The 15,903-nt window shown below is 38.0% G+C and overlaps 1 protein-coding gene across 3 annotated transcripts in view; it reads right to left on the bottom strand.

Moving 5' to 3' along the window:
* LOC150085121 (RNA-binding protein FUS-like) overlaps positions 1-15,903 on the bottom strand; it is a 290,717-nt gene that overhangs the window by 110,683 nt on the left and 164,131 nt on the right. For all 3 annotated transcript variants that reach the window (XM_090373038.1, XM_090373039.1, XM_090373037.1), the window contains one exon: positions 11,196-11,236. In XM_090373038.1, the coding sequence (XP_090229164.1) occupies positions 11,196-11,236 (41 nt within the window). The remainder of the gene's footprint in view (positions 1-11,195; positions 11,237-15,903) is intronic.

The following is a 15,903-nucleotide window of genomic DNA, read 5'->3' on the forward strand; positions in this document are numbered from 1 at the left end:
ATGGTGTACTTATAAATAGCAGAGAAGACATAATTCAAATTGACTACTATAAAGTATTATATAAGGAGCCAGGAAATGATGCCAGCAGTGAAGAAGATCGATCACAAATTAGCAACACATGCAGCATAGCCAATATCGTTCCTGATGAAGCAGAACATGCATTGAAGAAAATGAAGAATCAAAAAGCTCCAGGTGAAGATCAAGTTACCATAGGGTGTTAAAATTAGGACAAAGACACGACACAAAGCTCTTCACAAAATACATCACGAAAAGGCGTGACACCTAAGAAGTGGAATAATGCAATCGTAATTTTGCTAAATAAGAAAGGAGATAAATCAGAAATGGAAAATTATGGACCAATTAGCTTGTTGTCGCACATCTAAAAGTTGTTCACAACAGTCATTACTAACAGATTATAAAGAATACTTGATGAGAATCAACCGAATGAGCAAGCTGGTTTGCTCATTCGGTTGATTCTCAATTATGGATCAGTTTCACATAATATCACAGCTGGAGAAAGCAAATGAATATAAAAGCCTATTATGCCAGGCAATTGTGGATTATGAAAAGCATTGACTCTATAAAGAATAAGGCAATGTTTCAGACTCTAGAAAGACAAGGAATGACATCCCATACATTAGGATTTTGAAGAAAATATATGAGAACGTTACCTCCTTTATTAATTAGACAAAGAGACAATATCTCCAAAGCTGTTTACTTGCTGCCCTCGAGGAAGCTGGACTGGTCTCAGAGAAAGGAGTCAATGTGAATGGAAAGTACCTAAACCATTTTCAATTTGCAGATGACATTGTGATCATAAGCCATGATTCCGAAGAATTAGAGGAAAATTTTAATAAGTTATGCAGAGTTAGTGAGGACTTAGGACCAATGATGAACAAGTAGGCCATAGGAAGGGATATAATCATTGAAGGAGCAGAAATTGAAAAGGTGGATTCGTATACTTATCTTGGACAAGCCATTAGCTGTAATAATGATAAATGGCTGGAAGTCAAGAGAGGAATAAATTTCGGATGGATAGCATTCAAGAAATAATCACATACTGAGGAACAATATTCCAATTTGCCTGAAACGCAAAATAATGAACTAACGTATACCTCCCCCCCCACCGTGGCTTATGTAAGTGAAACTTGAGCACTCACCGAAAGAATGGAAGAGAGACAGTAAAACTACACAGAGAAGAATGGAACAAATTATATTAGGAACCAGACTGTTGGATAAGAAGGGAAAAACATGGATTAGGCAGCAAACTCAAGTAAAGGAAATTCTTATCAAAACTAAAGAACTGAAATGGACTTGGGCAGGACACAGCTTGAAGACAAAGACATGACAATAGATGGACTAAGAAAATAACAGAATGGTACCCAAGAGCTAAAAGAAATGAAATTTAAGAGTTTGTGGGCAGTAAATGGATGGCCATTGCACAAAACAGAAGAAACTGGAAAGTTCCTGGCGAGGCCTTCATCCTGCAGTGGATTGAAAACAGTTGATGATTATCCTGTTGCACATAAATGGACAGGCAACATCTAGAGTACTGCATACAGGTTTGGAAATGCCATTTTAGAAAGGATGCTGATCTGCTTGATATGGGTACAAATGAGTATACACTTGGTCGTCGACTTACGACCACAAAAATTCATTTCACAAATATACATGGTCTCAATTCTAATCTCAACGATGTCCATTTCCACTTGCAGTCTGCCAAACCCCATGTACTTTTTCTGACAGAATCTCAGTTATTGGTTGATTCAACTACTGCTCATCTCAGATGCCCAAATTATTCGCTGTATGATTCCTTTCACCTCAAAGGTGGTACTTGTGCATATGTCTGTTCTGATATTCCCTGTCAGAGACTTGGCAATTTGGAATCTCCTCTCTTTATTATCTTCTCTGGCTTAAAATCTCTCTACCTCATTGTGTCGAATTCATCTGTTGTCTCTACCGTTCTCCCAACTCCACTAATCACTTGGAACTCTTTGACTTCCTCTCTTTGCAACTTGACTTTCTCCAGTCCAACTTTCCTAACAGTGAGGTAATTTTCCTTGGTGATTTTAATGTTTACAACTCCAGCTGGCTTCCGTTTTCTAGTCAAACTGACCCAGCTGGTCGAGATGCTTAGACTTTTACAATTACTAATGACTTTGCACAGATTGTTCATTTACCTACAAGCATACCGGACAATCTTAATCATACAGCCAACACGCTTGATGTTTTTCTCACAAACAACCCTTCTAAGTACATGGGCAAAGTGAGAGGTCCTTTAGGCACTTCAGATCGCAACTTGGTGATTGTCACTTCTCCAATGGAGCCTTTATCTCATGGCTATTCTCAACCTTGTGTTGTTTGGCATTACAAGAAGGCAAAATGGGATGATCTGTGAGATTTCTTTTCTTCTTTTCCTTGGTCGGATTACTGATTTAAAACATCTGATGTCAACGTTTGCTCAGATTGTGTCAGAGAAATTATTCTTGCAGGAATGGAATCCTTTATCCCACACTCCACCTTAAAATCTCATCTTCCATCTAAACCTTGGTTTTCCAATATATGTGTTAAGGCTGTTCAAGAGAAGAACGTTGCATATCGTGATTGGCTTGTTTCTAATTCTTCAGTTTCATTTTCTGCCTACACCAAAGCTCACAACAATTGTAAAGCAGTTATTAATCAGTCCCAACTAGAGTTTGAACAGGCTAAGAGCAGAAAGCTTGCTTCTTGCCCTAATGGTAGCCGAGCATTCTGGTCTCTTCCCAAAGCTATTGACCACAACTTTTGCCCATCTCTGCTCCCACCTCTGTCCAAACCAGATGGTTCTGTTGTCACTTCAGCCAAGGATAAAGCTGACCTGCTAGCATCCCATTTTTTCTTCCAACTCATGTATTAATGATCTTGGTAAAATGCCTCCGACCATTCCCAACATGCTCCATTCAATGCCTCCTGTGGTCGTCCGTCAAAAGGACGTCAGAAGAATTTTGACGAATCTTGATGCTAAGAAAGCTCCAGGTCCCGATGGTATTTAGCCACTTGTTCTCAAAACCTGTGCTCCCGAACTTACTCCTATTCTTTGCCGCTTTTTTCACTTTCTTATTCCAAAGGTATTTTTCCTTCTGCTTGAAAGTTTGCTCATATCCAGCCAGCTCCTAAAAAGGGTGAAAAATCCCTCCTATCCAATTATCGTCCCATTGAAATTATTTCTACTCTTTCTAAAGTAATGGAGAAATCAATTAACCGCCAACTCTTAAACTGCCTAGAAACCTTCCATCTGATCAACGATCACCAGTATGGATTCCGTCAGTGTTGATCCACTGGTGATATTCTGGCTTATGTTACCCATTTATGGACTAATTCAATGGAAAGGTTCGGTGAAACACAAGTAGTTGCTCTTGACATCTCAAAGGCTTTCGATCGTGTTTAGCATAAAGGTCTTCTAAACAAGCTTCCATCTTATGGTTTTCCAAATGTTTTTAGTAATTGGTTATCCAGTTTTCTCTCTGATCACTCACTGACTGTGATGGTAGATGGCTCTCTATCTTCTAACTTCTCCACTAATGCCGGTGTCCCCAAAGGTTCAGTTCTTTCCCCCACTCCTTTCCTCTAGTATAATAATGACCTTCTTCCATTAACTGGAAATCCTATTCATAGTTTTGCCGATGATTGCACACTGCATTCTACTTTCCATTTTGAGAAACCTTGCCCTGCTCAATCAGCTTCAACTTCTCGAAAATTTGCTACCAATTCCTTAAATGCCGATCTTCAGGTAATTCTCCAGTGGGGCAAAGACAACTTAGTTGATTTCAACTCTTCTAAAACTCAGTCTTGTCTTATATCTTGCAAAAAGGATTCTTCTGCTCCTATGCTTATCTTTAGTGACACTCCGATTTCTAGGCAAAATGATATATCTCTTTTGGGGATTACCCTGACTTCTAATCTCTCTTGGCACAAGCACATTACAAATATTGCTTCCTCTGCATCTAAAAAACTTGGTTTTCTCTTTCGCTCTCGGCGTTATTTTTCTTCCAAACAGCTGCTCACTCTGTATAAATCGCAAATCCGCCCTGCCATGGAATATTGTTCCCACATCTGGGGTGGTGCCCCCAAAACCTCTCTCAGGCTTCTCGATTCCATTCAGAAGAGGGCAGTTAGGTTAATTAATGATTCATCTCTAACAGAGTCTCTCCACTCGCTCTCTCATAGACATACTGTACTGTTTCTGCTGAATGCCTCTTCTACAGATACGTCCATGGGCACTGTTCTTCTGAATTGGCTTCTATAATTTCTGCCCTATCTTTCAAAACAGTCCGAACACGTGCCGCCACCAGCCAACATCCATTTACTGTCCAACTTCAAACTCACAGAACCAACTTTTCATATTCCTCGTTTATTCATTCAACTTCCATTTTCTGGAACAACCTTCCTTCATACGTATTTCCTGAAAATTACAGTCTACAGAAGTTCAAGTCTAATGTCAACAAATATCTTCTTTTGTCTTCTCAACCTCCAGCCCAAGCACAGTACTAAGTACTATAGGTTCTGATACCTCTCGTGTTTGGTGTTTACGTAAAAAGAAAAAAAAAAAAAAAAAACTGATCTGTCTGCAAAATATCTATTTCTTTACCTTCAATGATACAAAGCATTAGACACTTTGCAGTTTTACTATTTAATGCAGTTATTGAAAAGAAAAAGGTGGAGAAAACACAGTGCTTTTGCAAAAAGACAAACTCTGTGACACCCACTCTTCTACAACGGTGAGATGGTGAAGGGATCAAATTGTCAAAAGGATGGAATTCACGATTCTTTGTCAAAATCTGAAGAGTTGCCAGCTATGTAAATAATATGGTGTGAGCAATGGCTATGCTGGATGAAAAGTTATTTTATGTTCTACATGCCAGTGAATGCAAGGAAAGAAAACAACAAAAGGATAAAGTAAATGAGGAAGAAATAAAATATATTAAAACAGGTAGACAGAGCGAAAACACTCAGATTGGATTGGTAGCACTATGGAAACTGGCATAATGTTGATCCATAAACCCTATTACCCACCTAATAAATACCTATCAAAGATCACACCCCTCTATAAATAGCTGTGGTTTAGTAGGCTTGAATTATTTAAATAGCTTTATTACAATATCAATATTATGCCACACGAATAAAAGGTGATTGTCACATTGTAAAAAGCAACGATTAGGCAACTTTGAGTACTACAATGTGGCCTAATTGAGTTCTGTACACAGGTTTGGAAGTTTCATTTCAAGAAGGATGTGGATCTGTTTGATTAGTCACAAAAAGGATACTCATACTAGGAAACACAAAAACAAAAGGAACACAAAAAGGATACTCTTAACCAGGAAAGACTTGAGTTAAACTGTAGTGTCTATGAAGCGGAAACTGAGGAGCCATGACTTGAAGTGTCAAGTCATGGCTCTTACATTTAGTTTACTTAAATGGATTAAGTAAACTAAATGCTGATAGCATCCTTACTTTTTCATAGAAAACACACAGGAGAGCATAAATGTAAACTGAAAAATGATGGATGTTGTTTGTTATTTGGTTTTTAGGAGCATTAGCAACTAGGGCCATATTGCTCTGGGGATATGCGGTGGTCATTCCCTGACTTTTCCGCATCCTCAGTATTTGGTGGGCATGGGCTCGAACCCCGGTCTAATCAAGAAGATTGTGCTATTCATTGCTGCTCTTGCCCACCTGGCTATGGAGGCACCGAAAAATGACGGTTGGTGGACAGATCTGTGGAAATTTGCTTTCAGCCATATAGCAATAGACTGCTGGAACAAATTTCCCCCTGGTGTTGTTTATATCGGTAGTTTGAATAAGTTTAAAGGATTGGACAAATTATTAGAACGATGCTATATAAGCTTGCCATCTTAGTCACCACCCATATTAATATCATACCTTCAGGGTAACAGCAAAAAATCATCAGGATACCATCACTGTACTTTATAGTTGCATTGGTGAAAATACAAATGTAGAAGAATGTTTTTCAGGTTTGCACTCAACCCAAATTCTTCGATCGGATGAAAACTGAGATTCATTGCTATAGAAAATCCTGAGCTAGTGGGCAGCAATGCACCTATGAAACCCCAGATGCAGCTGTCGATGCACACACTGTAAGTGGCGTAAAGCACACTCTGCTTACACTGTAAAGCACACTCTGCTTACAGTACACACATTGACATCTGCTCATATATGTTCTTGAGCTATTGGATGAAAAGTTTTTGCCGATACAGCCAAATGTTCAAAGATCTCTTGTTGGCAAAATGAACACCCTCTAACTGATGTTTAACCATTGCATAGCCATGCCCAAATTTCCAAACAAAGGCTTTAAAATGAGAAACTAGAAAGTCTGTTCCATAAAATTCTGTCATTTGTCTATGTTTAAATTTGATGCACATTTCCAGATAGCATATCAGATGTAAATGATGTTGTCTGCAACTTAATTTATATTTGTGCTACAGCACTGCCCTGTACTATATTTGCATAAAATATGTTGTTCAATGTACTGTATGTTTATGTTGACATACAGTATGTTGTTCAATATACTGTATGTCAACATAAACCTAACTTCAGATCCATTCCCAAAATAATTATAGTTGAATAGTACAGCCTTTTCATAAATATCTGGAGTCTGCTTGTGAGAAAATTTTAATATTTAAAAGTTCATTTTCTAAAAATCAGCTTAAAAATTTAAAATGTACATGAATAAACACATTACAGTATAAAACTTTTAGATATATATTAATAATGAGACAACAGTAGCAGAAAACTACTTTTTAATGTAACTTACTTCAAATCTTACTGCTATAGTTTACATGGATTGATGTCAAACTGACTTGAACAATTCTGATTGGATATGATGAACCTTATTTTAAAGACTGCATGTGTCCAAAAGTTCAGTGAGTGTAGATATATAAAGGATACAATTCTGAAATTTAATTAATAATCAATGTTATACCACACAGTTTATATACATTATGCAGTTCAACCGAAATTTGTGTTTTGTTAATACAGTGGGATTACAGGATTTTTTTTTTACATATATATTTTATAAGTACAAGTTAGTGCAAAAGCATCATTTCTGTATGTAGCCAACTACTTAAGTAGTTACGAATTGGCATCATTTAATTATATGATGGTTCGGTGTTCGCAGGCCGGCCGCTAGTAGTACACCGGACCAACCAATTGGTAACTCATTAGGAGACTTTCGGATCAGTTAGTGTTTAATCTTGCTATCTCAATTCTGCCAGATAGTGACTCGAGGGAATCTGAGTAGTGTGTATGTGGCGGGGCATTGTCGAGGCCACGTTATGTCCAGGATCTGGGTATATTCTTACCATGTGTATGCCATATCCAAAAATTTCATTACTTCAAACAACATGCCCACTTTTCTAACTATTAAATACACCATGAATTGTCAAACTAATAGAGTAAGCTTATCTGCGAAAAGATCTAAACCTCCCAAACACTTCCTAGTTCATTTTACAATTGTATGTGGTCTCAATTCTAATCTCAACGATGTCCATTTCCACTTGTAGTCCGCCGAACCCCATATACTTTTTGCGACAGAATCTCAGTTATCGGTTGATTCAACTACTGCTCATCTCACTTGCCCAATCATTCGCTGTATGATTCCTTTCACCTCAAAGGTGGTACTTGTGCATATGTTCGTTCCCGTATTCCATGTCAGAGACTTGGTTATTTGGAATCTCCTCTTTTTAATCTTCTCTGGCTTAAAAATCTCTCTACCTCATTCTATCAAATTCATCTGTTGTCTCTACCATTCTCCCAACTCCACTAATCACTTGGAGCTCTTTGACTTCCTCTTTGCAACTTAACTTTCTTCAGTCCAACTTTCCTAACAGTGCGTAATTTTCCTTGGTGATATTAATGTCACACACCTCCAGCTGGCTTCTGTTTTCTAATCACACTGACCCAACTCGCCAAGATGGTGAGGCTTTTGCAATTACTAATGACCTTGCACAGATTGTTAATTTACCTACCAGAATACCAGAGAATCCTAACCAAACAGCTAACATACTTTCTTTTTCTCACAAAAAACACTTCTGAGTAGATGGTCAAAGTGAGTGGTCCTTTGACCATGGGATGACTTGCAAGATTTCTTTTCTTCTTTTCCTTGGTCAGATTACTGTTTCAAAATTTCTGAAATCAACGTTTGCTCAGATCATGTCAGTGAAATTATTCTTGTTGGAATGGAATCCTTTATTCCACATCCCACTTTAAAATCTCGTCCTTTATCTAAACCTTGGTTTTCCAATAAATGTGCTAAGGCTGTCCAAGAGAAGAATGTTGCATATCACAATTGGCTTATTTCCAATTCTTCAGTTTAATTTTCTACCTACACCAAAGTTCACAACAATTGTAAAGCAATCATTAATCAATCCAAACTAGATTTTGAACATGCTAAGAGTAGAAAACTTGCTTCTTGCCCTAATGGTAGCAGAGAATTCTGATCTCTTGCCAAAGCTATTGGCAGCAACTTTTGTCCATCTCTGCTCTCACCCTCTGTCAAAACCAGATGGTTCTGTTATCACTTCAGCCAAGGATAAAGTTGACCTGCTAGCATCTCATTTTTCTTCCAACTCATGTATTAATGATCTTGGAAAAACACCTCCTGCCATTCCCAACATGCTCCATTCAATGCCTCCTGTGGTCTTCCATCAAAAGGATGTCAGAAGGATTTTGGCGAATTTTATGCTAATAAAACTTGAGGTCCTGATGGTATTTCTCCACTTGTGCTCAAAACCTGTACTCCTGAACTTACTCCTGTTCCTTGCCACCTTTTTTTTTCACTTTCTTATTCCAAAGGTGTTTTTCCTTCTGCTTGGAAATTTCCTCATATCCAGCCAGTTCCTAAAAAGGGTGAGACATCCCACCCATCCAATTATCATCTCATTGCAATTACCCGCCAACACTTAAACTACCTAGAAACCTTCTGTCTGATCAATAGTCGCCAGTATGGATTCCGTCAGTGTCGATCCACTGTTAATATTCTGGCTTATGTTACCCATTTATGGACAAATTCAATGGAAAAGTTCGGTGAAACACAAACAGTTACTCTTGACATCTCAAAGGTTAGGTTTCGATCGTGTTTGGCATAAGGGTCTTCTAAACAAGCTTCCATCTTATGGTCTGCCAACTGTTTTTTGTAATTGGTTATCCAGTTTTCTCTCTGACCACTCACTGAGGGTGATGGTAGAGGCTCTGTCTTCTAACTTCTCCACTAATGCTGGTGTCACTCAAGGCTCAGTTCTTTTCCCCACTCCTTTCCTCTTTTACATTAATGATCTTATTCCACTGACTAGAAATCCTATCCATAGTTTTGCCGACGATAGCACATTGCATTCCACTTTCCATTTTGAGAAACCTTGCCCTGTTCAATCAGCTTCAACTTCTCGAATATCCATTACCAATTCCTTAAATGCTGATCTCAGCAAAATTGAAATCAGCAAAAACAACTTAGTTGATTTCAATACTACTAAAACTCAGTCTTGTCTCATATCTCGCAAAAAGGATTCTTCTGCTCCTATGCTTATCTTTGGTGACACTCCGATTTCTAGGCAAAATGATATATCTCTTTTGGGGATTACCCTGACTTCTAATCTCTCTTGGCATGAGCACATTAGAAATATTGCTTCCTTTGCATCTAAAAAAAAACTTGGTTTTCTCTTTTGCTCTCGGCTTTACTTTTCATCCAAACAGCTGATCACTCTGTACAAATTGCAAATCTGGCCTACCATGGAATATTGTTTCCACACCTGGGGCAGTCTCCCCCCCCCAAACCTCTCTCTCAGGCTTCTAGATTCCATTCTAAAGAGAGCAGTTAGGTTAATTAATGACTCATCTCTAACAGTGTCTCTTCACTCGCTGTCCCATAGACATACTGTTTCTGCTGCATGCCTTTTCTACAGAAACTTCTATGGGCACTGTTCTTCTGAATTGGCTTCTATAATTCTCACTCTCTCTTTCAAAGCAGTTCAAACACGTGCTGCCATCATCCAACATCCATTTACTGTCCAACTTCTAACTCACAGTACCAACTTTTCATCTTCCTCGTTTATTCATTCAACTGCCGTTTTATGAAACAACCTTCCTTCATACGTATTTCCTGAAAATTATAGTCTACAGAAATTCAAGTCTAACGTCAACAAATATCTTCTTTCATCTTCTCAACCTCCAACCCAAGCACGGTACTAAGTACTATAGGTACTTAGTACTATACCTCTTGTGTTTGTGGTTTTCACAGAGGTATAAGTACTATACCTCTTGTGTTTGTGGTTTTCATTAAAAAAAAAAAAAAAACACTCATATTGTGTTTACCTTCATAACGAGTTACCATGTACTGCACTACCTCAAATAAGTAACGCTTCACTATGGCAGAAGACTATTGTTACTTATTCTCAGCCGATACCACTACCCATACAGCAATGTTTTAGAGCTTACTAGCTCCTCATTGGTGGGTGGGCAGGTAGCCTGGTGTTGCAATGATAACAACCCAGTTGCAAAGTATAATTCCACAATACAAGAGATACCCGATAGTGTAAGGTAATTTAGATTACAACTTAATTCATAACTACTTATGTAGTTGGCTACATACAGAAATGATGCAATTGCAGTAACTTGTACCTTACGTAAAAGTGTAACCTGAGGCTCTAGCCCTAAATTATGAAATATTTGACTCCTTTATGTAGGTATTTCCAAACTGTAGATAAAAATAATTAAATCAGAATAGGTTTGAGTGCATTGTTATCTTCAAATTGAATCAATTTCTCTTCAATATGTGTATTGAAGTGCATTGTTATTTGAGTGCATTGTTATCTTCAAATTGAATCAATTTCTCTTCAATATGTGTATTACAACCAATAAATAAGATTTGAGATTAGTTGCATTGAAAAAAGATTCTTGCAATTTCACGAATACATAATAAATTTATATATATACACAATCTTATTGTACATAAACTTTTTTGCAAGCATAAATATTTGCAAAAAAGGATAATCTTTAACATATCCCAGACATTTATATGAAAGCATCCCCAAACATGGCTGGTAAAAGTTTATATAATTAAACTGCGAACAAACTGAATTGGATGTTATGAGGATAATATAATATTACATAAACACATGAAGTAGCATCATTTTTGATGCTGTTACCTTGGCTGAAACTTCCCCTTCCCCTTCCTGGACCTTGGTTACTATAAGTGAAGCATAATGTAGTAAGTACATTTATAATATTCTGATTTAATTTTTATTAGTAATAACCATCCAAATATATACATCTAAGGTAGCTGTGTGCCTTAGTTTCAACTTTAATTTTGCAGAAATAGTTCATTAGCATGATAATAAAAATATATTTTAAATGTATCTAAAAATTGGCTTTATCAAAAAAAAAAAAAAAAAAAATCATTCGTCCATTAAATTATCTACCTGAATAAACACCCATGCACTCAAGCAGAGGCAGCAGTTAATCTTGTTGCAAACAACATATTGAATCAAATAATATAAATTCACATTAACTGAAAGCTCTAATAAGTTTCACAATAATTAGATACAATCATAAAGGGAGGGAAGTAGGGGTAATCAAACATAACAGAAATAATCTATAATATTCTCCATTATATTCAAGTAGATAACTTATTGAACAACCTTTAAATGTGAAAATATATACAGTATTATAAGGCACTATAATTCTTACCACAATGGGTTACTACACTAATCAAACTGATGAAATGATCAATTATTATATTAATATATTATTCAATTACCATTTCCTTTCATGTGTATATTGGCAAAGATGCATAAATTAATCAGGAATTTAAAAAATATATATAATAATTAATGTCACTATGAAAAGAGTGAGCAAAGACTACTAAAAGTTAATTAATCAAGTGAAAAATAGCATCGTAAATTTAAATTTCATGAAGGCAAGAAGACAAAAAACATGGTTATGTAAAGAGTAGTTTAATCTAGAATAATCCACTTTTTCAGGGGGGGGGGGGAAGGCCTTTTCATACTGTTGCACATAAGACTGCTATACAAACTGGAGCAATGTGGCATTACAGGCAAGTTACAGCCATGAATAAAAGGATGGTTAGGTGGAAGACAGTAGTTATCAATAGGCACTGCTCTTTGTGGAATAACATCACTAGTGGGTTCATACACGGTGTTTCAAAAGTGATGGTCAATAATTTAAAGGTGAAATGTACAGACTACAACATGCAAAAAAAAAAGCCTAGTAAACATGGGTCCCTGAGTGAATCGTTTTGAGATACTGTACATTTCTAGTTGGGATCCACCACCTCTTGTTTCTTTAGGTAGGTTATGCTCATTCTCTCCCTTTCCCCTCTCTCAATGCTCTGAGATGTAGCAGGCATACTAGTACTTGTCAAAGGATAGTCAACATGGAAAGAGGTTACAGCAAAGACGAGTATGCGGACATGCACTTCATGTATGGTAAAGCCAACGGCAGTGCACTCGAGACTGCACATTTGTACCAAAAAGCATTTCCCGCCAAAGGCAGCCCAACAGGCGCACATTCATTAAGGTACAGCAATGCCTTAGAGAACATGGGCACGTCACACATGGAATATGAGCAGGTAGGCCCAGAAGCATAACACCTGATGTTGAAGAAAGGGATTGGAGAGAATAGAACAAAGTGTAGAGTGTATTTAGTGTCAAGCAGCACCAAGGGTTCCCCCATCTGCGCGTTGTTTTCATTGTAGGTGTGCCAGGCCAGAAATCGGCAAAGAGAGCACATTGTGCTGGAGCATCCAAACCATCTTTCCCCAATTCAGGTCTCTTCCTTCAAATATTTTCATGCAGCCTTGTCAGAACTTCAATGTAGTACAGGTGATCCCAGATTAACACATCCAGGAATTTCGACAAGGAGGGTTGCTCTGCAAGAGCGTGTACTGAGTCATAGCAGTGTGTGGTGAATTTTACATCACCAATTACTGTACGCCTACCATAACCAGCATGCACAAGGTCTCAGCAATGCAGACTATCCTCCCAAAGTGAACTTCTGCCAGTGGATGCAACAACAGTGTGTCCTGAACCCTAATTTTTAAACAACATTTTGTTCACTGACAAAGCTGGGTTTACTCGTGATGGTATTTTAAATTTTGTAACTGTCACACTTGGTCCGACGAAAATCCTAATGCAATTCATGAGTCATGACACCAGCAAAGTTTCTCGTTGAATGTCTGGGCAGCACTACTAGGAGACCGTCTAAATGGACCACACTTTCTGCCAAACAAGCTAACAGGAGAACTGTAACTTGAGTTCCTGAAGAATGTTCTTCCAGACCTCCTCGATGATGATAATGTTCCACTTCAGCAACAGCAGAACATGTGGTTTATTCATGAGGGTGCACCGGCACATTTTGCTTGAGTAGTGACTCGGATCTAACTAGAAGGTATGGTCAACGGTGGATAGTTAGAGGTGGGCCTGTAATGTGGCTTCCCAGATAAACAGTGGGCCAGTAAATCAGAATGTCTTATAATGGGGAATTCAACTTTACAGATATCAACTTGAAATTGTGGGTTGGTCACTCGCACACTAGCAAGACTTTTGTGGATTTATTGGATGGCTGTTTTCTACAGCAACATGTTTGAGACGCAACCAGAGGGAGTAATACACTTGATTTGATTATCAGCGGTGATTATTCAACATTAAGAATTTTCAAATAAAGAACCACTGGGTGACAGTGGTCACAATGTACTGATGTGGAATTACTTAAAGATGTAACTACCATCAAGTCTAAAGGGAAGGTTTATTGCTTTTGTAAAGGTGACAACACAGGTCTCAGACAGTTTTTAAATTCTGTACAGTGGGATCAACTGATGATGTTACCAACGTTGAATTCTAAATGGGAAACCTTCAGTGACTTAATTTTGGAGGCTGCTGGACTTTTCATTCCAACTAAGAAATACTGTTCAAAGTATTTGTTTGTATTTGTAAAGTATTTGATGCCTTAAGGTGCTACATGGCCTCTATTAACTGGGTAGATATCGTGCAGAAAATGAATACATTTGAACTGTGTACGCTTTTAAAACATTAATCACAGATGCCTTGAATGCTTATATACCATGAAAAAAATACTCCACGAGGAGGGTTCCAAGTTGGATGAATAGTGAAGTTACCACATTACTTGAGCAGAAAAAGGTTAATAAGTTGTTTGGTTTTTAGGAGCATTAGCAACTAAGGCCATATTACTCCGGGATATGCGGTGGTCATTCCCTGACCTTTCCGCATTCCTCCATATTTGGTGGTGACGAGCTCGAACCTCGGTCTAATCAAGAAGCGTGTGCTACGCACTGCTGCTCCTTCCCACCTGGCTACGGAGGCGCCAGCAGAAAAAGGTGGCATGGAAAGGTTTCAGAGCAATAAAAAGTACTTAAGCCTATAACAGCTACAAGGCGATGTGTAATGGAGCCACAGAAAAGGTTCGACAGGCAAAGGCAGTTTATGAGAAATCACTAGCAAATAGAGCAAAGAAGGGGGATAAAGAATTCTTCACATATATAATGCCAAGAAGAGCAGGACAAATCAGATCGGACGTTTAAGTAAGGAAAAGGGGATAGTATTAAATACACCAGCTGCCATTGCAGATGACCTCAACAGTTATTTTGCATCGATATTTACAAATGAAAAACCTTTTGTGGTAATGGGAAATTGTGGGAACGAAGTTAAAAAGTATGTAATTAATGATACTGAAATTCCGCAAAATTATTTAATGAAGAACCTTCGAGCCTACAGATCAGTAAGGCTCCTGAGTTGATAGAATATACCCTATAATCTTAAGGGAGGCGGCAAGCGAGGGCACTGAACCATTGAGTCTAATTATGCGAGCTTCACTAGACTCTGAGGAGATTCCCTTGGATTGGAAAAGTGCAAATGTATCTCCCATACATAGGGGTGGCTCTAAAAGTGAAGTTGGAAATTATCAACCAGTCAGTCTGACTTCAGTATTAGGGAAAATCATGGAGGCAATAATCAAGCGTGATATTCAGGATCATTTGGATCGAATTGAAATTCTCAAGGATACTCAGCATGATTTTGTAAAGGGAAAATCATGTTTAACAAATCTGGTTCACTATTTCGAAAGGGTCACTCACGAGCTGGATTTAGGGAATAATTTCGACATTGTTTATTTAGATTTCAGCAAAGCTTTTGACTCAGTCCCACATGAGCGGTTGCTTTATAAGTTGGAATCACTAGGAAAATCCTTAGATGGATAGAAGGATGGCTTCAGGGCAGGAGGCAGAGGGTTGTGATAAATGGCTATTCCTCAGATTGGGTTGATGTAAGAAGTGGGGTTCCCCAAGGATCAGTATTAGGACCACTGTTGTTTTTAATTTTCATAAATGACATTTATGAAATTTGCAGATGATGTTAAAATTGGTAGGGTAGTTAATGATCACTGTCAAGCTGAGCTACTTCAGAGAGACCTAGATAGTCTTCAGGAATGGTCAGAAAAATGGCAGCTATTCTTTAATCCAACAAAGTGTTGGATTAAAGTGGAGTTCAACTAAATCCAGTACTGGAGGAAAGGGACTTGGGTGTTATGATACGGTCAGACATGAAATTCTCTGAGCATTGTAAACAGGTTGCAAGGAAGGCCCATGGTGTCCTATCGATGATCTATCGAACTTTTGCAGGTAGAGATAGGGACATGATAATCCCATTACATAAAGCTATGTTAGACCACACTCGGGATACTGTGTTCAAGTATGGAGACTGCACCTCAAGAAAGACATCGAGCTTCTTGAAAGGGTGCAAAGATAGGTAACTCGCCTGGTGAGATTGGCAAAAGGGTGTCCTTATGAAGAAAGACTTCGAATATGTGGGTTGCAGAGTTTGG

This window comes from Mastigoproctus giganteus, chromosome 5, assembly GCF_048544385.1.
Source record: "Mastigoproctus giganteus isolate SK-2022 chromosome 5, ASM4854438v1, whole genome shotgun sequence".
Lineage (NCBI taxonomy): Eukaryota > Metazoa > Arthropoda > Arachnida > Uropygi > Thelyphonidae > Mastigoproctus > Mastigoproctus giganteus.